This window comes from Phalacrocorax carbo, chromosome 19 (assembly GCF_963921805.1).
Source record: "Phalacrocorax carbo chromosome 19, bPhaCar2.1, whole genome shotgun sequence".
In the NCBI taxonomy this organism is placed as follows: domain Eukaryota; kingdom Metazoa; phylum Chordata; class Aves; order Suliformes; family Phalacrocoracidae; genus Phalacrocorax; species Phalacrocorax carbo.
In genome coordinates, this window is record NC_087531.1 from 7873069 (window position 1) to 7885160 (window position 12092).

At 44.5% G+C, this 12092-nt stretch overlaps 1 protein-coding gene across 1 annotated transcript in view; it reads left to right on the forward strand.

Moving 5' to 3' along the window:
- Positions 1-12092, forward strand: part of LOC135316300 (microtubule-associated protein 1B-like) — a 61790-nt gene that overhangs the window by 26096 nt on the left and 23602 nt on the right. The window contains exons 3-4 of the mRNA XM_064469352.1: positions 2317-2399; positions 7026-7166. Of these exons, the coding sequence (XP_064325422.1) occupies positions 2317-2399; positions 7026-7166 (224 nt within the window). The remainder of the gene's footprint in view (positions 1-2316; positions 2400-7025; positions 7167-12092) is intronic.

The following is a 12092-nucleotide window of genomic DNA, read 5'->3' on the forward strand; positions in this document are numbered from 1 at the left end:
TAACTAAAATATCAGATCACAGGGCATCTCCTGAAGGAGTCTGTGGTAACAGAGCCATCTAGATGTTTTATTGAATGTAGTCTTATATATGTATTCCTGTTAGGCAAGGAAGCAAAGCTATTAAATTGAATTACAAAGGGTAATGCCAGAACTGAATGCTGCAGAGGGAGACTTGCCCTCCTCCCCTTTCATAATATACAGTTTGTCTCCTTTCAAGTAAATAGATCAAAAAGAATATGTGTTAGAGAAAACTAGGTTTCTTCAAATGAATTAGATTATTATCCACAAGTCTCTCGGCATTTTCATGCACAAGAGAGTAAACTACAACCCCATCTCTCATTTTACCTGAGAACATTCTTTTCTTCCTTCTCCTTTACTTTCTATCATTCGATTAAAAGCTCTTATGCTTCCTAGGGTCCGCTGCCGGGGAAGGGCCTGGGGCAGCAGCGAGCCTGCCCCAAGGCCAGGGCAGTGTGGGAAAGGCTGGCTACCCACCCTCCCAGACTGCCTCCACCCCACTCTTGTGTTTTCAGGAATGCAGACCTCTCTTCACCATTGCTATTCTTGTCCTGGTCTCTTTACAGGAGAATTTTTCTAAGTTAGCAAATAGGTGACTTGTTCTGTGTCCCTTGTACTTCCTTTTAAGCGTAATTAATTATTTTATTTGATTAATATTGCAGTTTGCTCGGAAGGGACAGCACTTCTGGTTTTTGGACTAATTACCAGTCTGGATTTCTCAATGACAGTACAGCTGCTAATTAATCTCACTGAAGTTCTTTCTTACAGAAAGAGACACTGATAAGACCTTGCTAATTACCACAGAAAAAAAAATCAAGAGTCCTGTTGTGTTTTTCTGGCATCCACTCCCAGTCAGATCACTGTTAAATACAGAGAACAGACTAAGTGTGAAAGCCAATGGACTGTGAGGGTGCTCCAAAATTGCCCAGATGTTATTCATTCAGGAGCTTGCTGTATTTTGTATGTCTGTTCACTCTTGTTGCCTAACATTACTTGCTATAGTTTTTGTAAGCAGGAGAAAGATCATAGAATCACAGAATCATTAAGGTTGGAAAAGACCTCTAGGATCATCAAGTCCAACCGTCCACCCAACACCACCATGCCTCCTAAACCATGCCCTGAAGTGCCAGGTCTACATGTTTTTTGAACACCTCCAGGGATGGTGAATCCACCACCTCTCTGGGCAGCCTGTTCCAATGCCTGACTGCTCTTTCAGTAAAGAAATTTTTCCTAATATCCAATCTAAACCTCCCCTGATGCAGCTTGAAGCTGTTTCCTCTAGTTGTAGCACTAGTGACTTGGGAGAAGAGACCAACACCCACCTTGCTACAACCTCCTTTCAGGTAGTTGTAGAGAGTGATAAGGTCTCCCCTCAGCCTCCTCTTCTCCAGGCTAAACAACCCCAGTTCCCTCAGCCGCTCCTCATAAGACTTGTTCTCCAGACCCTTCACCAGCTTCGTTGCCCTTCTCTGGACATGCTCCAGCAACTCAATGTCCTTCTTGTAGTGAGGGGCCCAAAACTGCACACAGTACTCGAGGTGCGGCCTCACCAGTACCGTTTATAGGGGCACTATCACCTCCCTGCTCCTGCTGGCCACACTATACCTGATACAAGCCAGGATGCCATTGGCCTTCTTGGCCACCTGGGCACACTGCTGGCTCATGTTCAGCCAGCTGTCAACCAGCACCCGAAGATGAAGCAGGGCAGCATGGCAAGTGTTTGACCATCCTGATAGGGAATTTCTCCCAGTGTCCCAGTGTTAATCAATATTAGTAGAAGGCTGGATGGGGAGTTTTGGCAGGGTGGGTCCCAGCTTTCGCCTAGTTTGTTTGGTGTGGCCATGGACCTGTGGTCTGTGTGGGGTGCTGCCTGGCTTGAGAGCACTCCCACAGTGTGTGACAGGGAGCACGTGTGCTGTGCAGGACATTGCTGGTGGTGGTGGGGAGCAGGGATATTCCTGGACTCCTTTGCTTGTCTCACAAAATGTGCTTGTTAGCCATGATGGGCAATGTTGGCGTATGGCCCATGTATTCACTTTGCTTCTTGCAGGGGAAATTTGCAGCCCATTCTGACTTTCCTCCTGCTGTGGCTAAGCCACCAATAGTTCCTGGAAAAGCTCATTTAAAACCACCTAGGCATGTTACAGGACTGTGTAACCTCAGCTGTATCTGTGGTGTAGATATGTCCATGAAAATCACTGGGCTGTCGCATAGTGGAATGTATAACTAGCTCAGTTTAAACCATACTGGTTGAATTTAATGTCTTTTCTTTTTTTTTTTTTCTCTCTGTGCTTGCAGGTCAGAAAATTCTTCACCACAGAAGTGATGTCTTAGAAACTGTAGTCCTGATCAATCCCTCAGATGAAGCAGTTAGTATTGAGGTAAGTCAGTCAGAAATACTTCACTGGACATGTTATAAAAGCTCCATTAAGTGGACAGGTTGAGAGCAGCTCTTAACTGGACGAAAGGACATGTTAGGAGCAAATATCATGAAAAACGTCACCTATCCTTTGATTTTCTTCCTGGTTTCCCGGACTCCTGATAAAGCATCAAAGGCATAGGACAGAAACACACCACTTATCCCAGCACTCATTTCCTCATAACACACCAAATTCCTTTCTTGATGAAGTGAAGGCAGCTGTGGTGAAACTATATCTGCTTTTCTTCTGCTCCTCCATTGTTTGGTAGCTCTGGATGCCTATTTTACATATGAAAAAGTGCCTGAAAATAAACCAGGTGCCCTGAGATAAATTTAGGTCTTTGAGAAGAATTACCATCTATGTGATGGTGACTCTAGGTTGATTTATGTGATCTGTCCTTCAAAAAGCATGTGACGTGATCAGTGGGCTCTGGAGAGTTCCCCAGAAGAGGATTGTCAGTTCCTCATGAACTCGCTAGAGTGGCGTCAAAGAACTGAGCATGTAGCTCAAAGACAAAATTGACAAATTTAGCTAGTGAGACTGAAGGTTGTGAAAAATAGGGCCAATTAAATTGCTAGCCAGTGCTGGGAAGCACTGACACAGTACAAGTTCTTTTGGGAAATGAAGTGGCTCTGCTTGCAGTACTTTGTAAAAAATCTATTTTGTTACCAACCTTAGATGTGACAGAGTTGGGATCTTCTTTCAGATAGATACTCTTCAGTGGCTCTTCTCTACTTATACTAAAAATATGAGTTGTTCAGCGGAGATTTAGGTCAAGCCTTCTTGGCTCAGCCTCGCTGGCGTGAGCAGGAATTGTTTAGAACAACTGATTGCTTAACTATCAATATAAAAATTTGAAAGAATGGCTTGCTAGGAGAGCTGAGGTGATTATGTCATCTCCATGGAGATGGAGTTTGGATGCAATATCTACATGTGGAGTTGTTCCAGATGAACTCTGCTCATTTAGTTTAATAAGTGGATAACCTTATTCTAGAATCATTATTCTGGTTTAACTTAATTTTCCCTGAACAGAGGAATTAGTGCACTTGAAATTAATACCTTACCTTAATTTGAATTGATTTTTCAGTGTTGGACAAGACTTTTGAAATATTTGCTGTATTGGGTCTGGCTGGGATAGAGTTAACTTTCCCTATAGCAGCCCTCATAGTGCTGTGCTTTGTATTGGTAGCTAGAAAGGTGTTGATAACACATCGGTGTTGATAACACATCAGTGTTTTGGCTACTGCTGAGCAGTGCTCCCACGGCATCAAGGCTGTCTCTCTAAACCCCTCACCCCAAAGGCCAGTAGGTGGAGGGTGGGCAAGAGGCTGGGAGGGGACAGAGCCAGGACGGCTGATCCAAAGCGACCAAAGGGATATTCCATACCATATGACGTCATGCTCAGCAATAAAAGCTAAGAGAAAGGAGGAGGAGGGGGACCATTCACTATTAAGGTGCTTGTCTTCCAAAGCAGTCACTACATGTACTGAGGCCCTGCTTCCCAGGAAGTAGCTGGACATTGCCTGCTGATGGGAAGTAGACAATTAATCTTTTTTTGTTTTGCTCTGCTTCCACATGTGTCCTTTGCTTTTCTTTACTAAACTGTCTTTATCTTGACCCATGAGTTTTTCATCTCATTTTCTCCCCCACCGTCCTGCTGAGGAGGGGAGTGAGAGAGCGGCTTGATGACCATGAGCACCTGGCACCCAGCCAAGGTCAACTCACCACATTTGCAAAACATTTACTCAACTGTACAGAATCTTACAAACGTTTTGCTCTTCAATTTAGGTTGAATTCAGCCAACAGAAGTATACTGAATATATGGATTTTTCTTAGCATGCAAGTAAATCTTCCCCTGGGGGGGAAACAGGAATTATTACAAGCTGTAGTGAGGGTCAAGTAAAGTAACGAGGATCTAGTTTAAAATAGTTAATAGTTATTTCAAAATGCAGGAGTGTATTTCTCAGTAGCAAGCTCCTTTATTACTTTGTACTGAAAAAGGTCTTGGGCTGGCACACTTCAAAAAGTTATAGTGTCTATAGTTAGTGATATCATGAGATGTAAATGGTGCATGTGACTATCTGAATGCTTGATTATGATTATGGTGAAGCAGAAGCATCCTTTAACTTTGTAGATTATTCAAGTTACAACAGAATTACAGTCTAAATATGTCACTTTTATGTGTGATTTGTGGCTCTTTTTATTGATATTTATGCAACTGAATGGCAAGTAATGCTGTACACTGGGAAAAGAACAGCCTTCCAGAAACAGTCTGACACATGTAGTTGGCCCTCATTAGCATGTGGGACACAGTTGGCCAAGGCTGTCCTGATACAGTGCTATTAAAATTCAACAAGAGTTATACAATAAATGTATTTATTAATTGAAAATATTGGTTTTTTCATTCAATTTTTGTTCTCTTCTGCTCTTTGCTCTCTTTTACCCCATGTCATGAGTTTGGTTTATTCATCAGACTTTCTCTTTAATTGCTTCTTGTGCCTCCTTTTATCCCTTTTGCTCCTTTCTTGTTGTCTTTTGTGAACCACTACAATTTGAAAATGTTTTGACAGTCCTAGGAATCTCTGGTGCAAAATATGTTTTAAAACATCTCAGCCCCCAGTGGAAAGAGAAAAAAATCTGGAGAAGGGGGGACTTCCCCTTGGTTGAGGAGAATTGGGCTAGAGATCACCTAGGCTAACTGGATCCTCGCAAATCCATGGGCCCTGATGGGATGCATCCACGAGTGCTGAAGGAGCTGGTGGATGTTCTTGCCAGGCCACTCTCCATCATCTCTGAACGGCTGTGGAGGACAGGAGAGGTGCCCAAGGACTGGTGGGTAGCAAATGTCACTCCAGTCTTCAAAAAGGGCAAGAAGGAGGACCTGGGAAACCATAGGCCAGTCAGTCTCACCTCCATCCCTGGAAAGGTGATGGATCAGTTCATTCTGGAGGTCACCTCCAGGCACATAGAGGAAAAGAAGGTTATCAGAGGTAGTCAACATGGATTCACCAGGGGGAGATCATGTTTGACCAACCCGATAGCCTTCTGTGATGGCGTGACTGGCTGGGTAGATGAAGGGAGAGCAGTGGATGTTGTCTGTCTTGATTTCAGTAAGGCATTCGACACTGTCTCTCATAGCATCCTCATAGACAAGCTAAGGAAGTGTGAGTTGGATGAGTGGACAGTGAAATGGATAGAGAACTGGCTCAACAACAGAACTCAGAAGGTCGTGACAAATGGAGCAGAGTCTGGTTGGAGGCCTGTAACTAGTGGTGTTCCCCAGGGGTCTGTACTGGGTCCAGTCCTGTTCAATCTATTCATCAATGACCTGGACAAAGGGATAGAGTATAACCTCAGCAAGTTTGCTGACGATGCCAAGCTGGGAGGAGTGGCTGATATACCAGAAGACTGTGCTGCCATCCAATGAGACCTGGACAGCTTGGAGAGCTGGGCTGAGGGGAACCTGATGAAATTCAACAAGAGCAAGTGCAAGGTCCTGCACCTGGGGAGGAACAACCCCATGCACCAGTACAGGTTGCGGGGGCTGACCTACTGGAAAGTGGCTCTGCTGAGAAGGACCTTGGAGTGCTGGTGGACAGCAAGCTGACCCTGAGCCAGCAATGTGCCCTTGTGGCCAAGAAGTCCAACAGTATCCTGGGTTGCATAAAAAGGAGTGTGGCCCACAGGTCGAGGGAGGTTATCTTTCCCCTCTACTCTGCCCTAGTGAGACTGAATTTGGAGTACTGTGTCCTGTTCTGGGCCCCCTAGTTCAAGAAGGACAGGGAATTGCTTGAGGAAGTCCAGCAGAGAGCTACCAAGATGATCAGGGGACTGGAGTATCTCTCTTATGAGGAAAGGCTGAGAGACCTGGGTTTGTTAAGCCTGGAGAAGAGAAGACTGAAGGGGGGATCTCATTAATGCTTATAAATATCTAAAGGGTGGGTGTCAGGAGGATGGGACTAGACTCTTTTCAGTAGTGCCCAACGACAGGACATGGGGCAATGGGCACAAGTTGGAATACAGGAAGTTCCAGCTAAGCATGAGAAAAAACTTCTTTACTGTGAGGGTGCCAGAGCAGTGGAACAGGCTGCCCAGAGAGGTTGTGGAGTCTCCTTCCCTGGAGACATTCAAAACCCACCTGGATGTGGTCCTGTGCCTCCTGCTTTAGGTGTGCCTGCTCAAGCAGTGGGGTTGGACTAGATGATCTCCAGAGATCCCTTCGTACCCGTACCATTCTGTGATTCTGTGATATAGTAGCTTCCTGCTTCACCGGTAAGACAGCCTGAGCATAGAACAGCTACTATGTCTTGGTATGTGCTGATTCTCCAAATCTCAGGACCACTTTTGCATGGCTCCCTGTGTGACCTTAGCTTTTATAATCATGCATATCTGAGACTTTTGAAAAGCTCGCCTTCTTAACTTGGAAAATAATACTGACATTTATTGAATGGTTGGACTAGATGATCTCCAGAGGTCCCTTCCAACCCTTATTCTGTGAAATTAGATGAGGTAAACTGTGTGATCTCAGAGGAATGTACAAACATGTGCTAACTCCCATTATTGATGTGTTTCTCTCCTTCACTCTAGGTGCGCTTAATGATCACAGATTCTGCAAGACACAAGCTTCTTGTATTAACTGGACAGTGCTTTGAAAACACGGGAGAACTCATTCTTCAGTCAGGGACCTTCTCCTTCCAGAACTTCATTGAGATCTTCACGGATCAAGAGGTCTGTTGAGAAAAGTGTCTTCCATATGTTGTCATGTGATGGCACAGGTTTTTAGAAGAGTAAAAATGACCCTCTGTGGTGTTAGAGTTTGCATTGGCTAACTAATGCTGATGCTCTTTACTCTTCATTATAGGCTTTCTTTCAAGATATTTAATTTACTTTAGTTTTGATGTAAATTGCTTAACAAAGAAATTACATTTTAATGTGGGGAATTAACCTGTAACTTTGAGAAACTGAAAACCAAGGAACATTTTGACAATGGAAGGAGATAGTGTTCTGTTTAAAATATACATCTTGTTTATCTAAGGTGCACGTGCAAAGCAGTCAAATTGAATTTGACACCAGGTTCTTGCCTGGTAGCAGCTAAGTAATAGGTGACATTAAATAAGACAGAGGCTATCTGTTGGAATGGCTGTAGTTTTTTGCACCGCCTACCTGCTTGGCTTCTTTACTGTAGTGTTTAAAATTTTGCTAGTGAAATCTGTAAATCTTGTGATTTTTACATACCAAAAAGATAAGTATGAAGTATACCAATATTTAATGCTATTTCCTTCATAACTTGTTAGTTTGCTGTCTTGCTTAATGTACTGTGTCTGAAAGCTCCCATAGGGCAGGAACCCATAGTAAACAAGCTGTCACACTTAATTTGGCTGCTTTGTAAAATATATATTTAAATAAACTATATGGCTGCATCCCCAGGTATTTCGTTTCCGAAATTAATTAGGAATACTTCAGTGGAGTGAGATTTGAAAGTTCAGCACTGAAAAAGCAAAGTTTGTATGAGCTCCAGTGTGACCTTATCGTATCCATTTGACCCTTTTCTCAAAGCCTCTTTGTTCAACATATGGTTGTAAGGTTGGGAAAAGAACTGGATTCCTGCTCTCTGAAACGTGTGTGATGCCTAAAAGTCACTGTCAGTTCACAGTTAGTTTTCTGTGAAATTGCAAACCCAAGGTTCTTGCATCACTAGCTAATTAGTGACACATAATTATTTTATCACTACATGCAAAACTAGGGTAAAATCCTACCATTACAGTTAAGAAGCCAAACCATTGGCTGGAAAACAGAGCAGTGGTGGTTGTCTATGGGTTACAGCCACCAAGGGATTGCTGCGGTGGTGGGCATGCAGGGTGTACTCCCATGGTCTCTGAATAAAGCTCACTTGGTTTGTCTCTGCTGCTGGCAGCATGCTCGCCAGCCAGCCAGCATGGCTGTTTTAAAGGGCTGGCTTCCAGCTTATTGTCTCTGAAACCTTGGGCTCCCACTGCTTCTAAAAGATTTCACAAAAGCAAAGAAAGATTATATTTGCCATACTGCAGTCTGTGTGACATTTTTTAAAGGGTCCCATTTATGGCCAATTTTTAGGTGGTCTACAAATTGGAAAAAAGGTTAGAAAAAATTTCAGTCTTTAATAATACTGATATATCTTGGGCTGCCCAGTCCCCTGAGTTGGAGGACCATGACTGCAGGAACAGTGACTTTCCATTTGTGGGCACTGAAATTGTAAGGGACCAGCTGTATCAGCTGAATGTTCGTAAGTCCATGGGGCCTGATGGGATTCATCCCAGAGTACTGAAGGAGCTAGCAGATGTTACAGCAGGACCCCTCAATCATCTACCAAAGGTCTTAGGAGTTTGGGGAGGTCCCTGCTGACAGGAAGCTAGCCAATGTTATTCCAATTTACAAGAAGAGCGTGAGGGAAGACCCAGGGAGCTACAGACCTGTTAGTCTAACCTCAATACCTGGAAAAATTATGAAGAAGATCATACTGGGTTCTACTAAAAGGCATTTAAAGAACAATGCAACCATCAGCCACAGTCATCATGGGTTCACAAATTTTTAACTAATTTGATATCCTTCTATGATAAGGTCACCTGCCTAGTGGATGAAGGGAAGGTGGTGGATGGAGTTTTTCTGGATTTTAGTAAGGCTTTTGATACTGTCCTTCACAGCATCCTTCTGGACAAGTTTTCCAACTGTGAGATGAGAAGGTTCACGGTGTGCTGGGTGAAGGACTGGCTGAAGGGTAGACCTCAAAGGGTTATAGCGAATGGGACTACATCTGGCTGGTGACCAGTCACCAGCGGTGTGCCTCAGGGCTCAATTATAGGGCCAGATCTGTTCAATATGCTTATCAATGATCTGGATGCAGGAGTTGAGTGCACCATTAGCAAGTTTGCTGATGATACCAAACTGGGAGGTGCTGTTGTCTCTCTTGAGGGACAGGAGGCCTTGCAGAGGGATCTAGATAGATTGATTGGAGCATTGGGCAATGATTAATGGCATGAAATTTAACAAGTCCAAATGCTGGATTCTGCACCTAGGACGGAGTAACGCCGGGCACAAGTATAGTTTGGGAGAGGAGCGGCTGGAGAGCAGCCCTGCAGAAAGGAATCTGGGGGTGCTGGTTGACAGCAGGCTCAACAGGAGTCGGCAGTGTGCCCTGGCAGCCAGGAGGGCAAACCACATCCTGGGGTCCGTCAAACACAATATAACCAGCCAGTCAAAAGAGGTGATTGCCCCACTGTATTCAGCATTGGTGCATCCTCACCTTGAGTACTGTGTACAGTTCTGGGCCTCACAATTTAAGAAGGATATGAAAGACCTTGAATGTGTCCAGAGGAGGGCAGCAAAGCTGGTGTAAGGGCTAAAAGGCATGTCCTATGAGGAGTGGCTGAGGACTCTGGGCTTGTCTAGTTTGGAGAAAAGGAGGCTGAGGGGCAACCTCATTGTTCATATCTACAGCTTCCTCAGGAGGAGCAGTGGAGAGAGAGGTGCTGATCTCTTCTCCCTGGTATCCAGTGACAGGATGCAGGGGAATGGCTCAAAGCTGCATCAGGGGAGGTTTAAACTGGACATTAGGAAACGTTTCTCTACTGAGAGTTTGGTCAAACACTGGAACAGGCTTCCTAGAGAGTTGGTTGATGCTCCAAGCCTGTCAGTGTTCAAGAGGCCTTTGGACAATGCCCTTAATAACATGCTTTAACTTTTGGTCAGCCCTGAATTGGTCAGGCAGTTGGACTAAATGATTGTTGTAGGTCCCTTCCAACTGAAACAGTTCTATTATTCTATTCTATTCTATTCTATTCTATTCTATTCTATTCTATTCTATTCTATTCTATTCTATTCTATTCTATTCTATTCTATTCTATTCTATTTGTCATGGTTCAGCCTCAGCTGGCAACTGAACACCACGCAGCCGCTCGCTCACCCCCCCCCACCCCTGTGGGATGGGGAAGAGAATCGGACGAGCAAAAGAACTTGTGGGTTGAGATAAGCACAGTTTAATAACTACAATAGAATGATGATGATAAATGATTATGATAATAATGACAGTAATGTTAATATAATAAAAGGGAAAAGGAAGGAAAAGGGAAAACAGGGAACAAAAACGCAGAAACACGAACGATACAACCGCTCACCACCCACCGACCGACGCTGCCCGTCCCCGAGCCGCGATTGCTCCCTCCCTCCCCCGGCCAGCCCCTCCCAGGTAGCATACTGGGCATGACGTTACATGATATGGAATATCCCTTTGGTCAGTTTGAATCCACTCCCTTAGCTGTGCCCCCTCCCCTCCCGGCTTCTTGTGCACCCAGCAGAGCATGGGAGGCTAGACATGTCCTTGACTAGTATCAGCGCTGCCCAGCAACAGCCTAAACATCTGTGTGTTATCTCAACAGGTTTTTTTTCCATGCTAATTTCAAAGCACAGCACTATACCAGCTAGAGTGAAGAAAATTAACTCTATCCCAGCTGAAACCATGACAGTATCCACCCCTTATTCCATATCATTGACATCATGCTCAGGTCCCATACTATTCAGTACAACTTCAATAATCCTTATCCATCTTCTTATCCTTTAACAGTATATATATATATATATACAGATTTTCATTTATCATTCCACTAGTTTATGGAACACCCCTGTAGAATGCCTGTGAAATGTCCATTGAGTTCATTTAGTCCATGACTTTGGATTTCATCTCTTGTAGGGGTCCTTTGGTGCGGCAGTGTGCGTGGGGTCAGATTGTTGCATGTCAGTCCTTGTTCCATCACCGCTGCACTGGTAGTTCGTGTTCTCTCACTGCTGCACTTTGCTCGGTTCCATTGAAAGTTCATTTGCTATTATCATTAATTGGGAGATTCCCACCATGATAACATTCCACTGATGCAACCATAGTAGTGATGACATACAACATCATATTACAATTAACAGCATATTATTCAGTTCATTGGCTGTTTTCACCCAAAATTAAATCCCCCTGGGGTACACACCGAGCTCCTCCATCCTCCCGCATCACCCACCAAGTGCACCCAGGTCCTCAAGCAAACGCAATCCCACGAGTGGGTTTGCCTCTGCTGGAAGCAGGAATAACCCAGACTGTCTTGCCCAAAATATTTTTTATGTGCACTACAGGGACTCTATCCCCTTCCACAGTACGTAAGGATTCTGATTGGGCAGGGCCAGCTCGCCTGGCAGATCCCCTTGTGTTGACTAACCAGGTGGCTTTTGCTAAATGTGTATCCCAGTGTTTAAATGTTCCACCCCCCCATTGCTCTCAGTGTCATCTTTAATAGTCCATTGTATCTTTCGATTTTCCCAGAGGCTGGTGCGTGATAGGGGATGTGATACACCCACTCAATGCCATGCTCTTTGGCCCAGGTGTCTATAAGGTTATTTCGGAAATGAGTCCCATTATCTGACTCAATTCTCTCTGGGGTGCCATGTCGCCACAGGACTTGCTTTTCGAGACCCAGGATAGTGTTCCGGGCAGTGGCGTGGGGGACAGGATATGTTTCCAGCCAGCCGGTGGTTGCTTCTACCATGGTGAGAACATGGCGCTTGCCTTGGCGGGTCTGTGGGAGTGTGATAGAGTCAATTTGCCAGGCCTCCCCATATTTATATTTCAGCCATCGTCCCCCA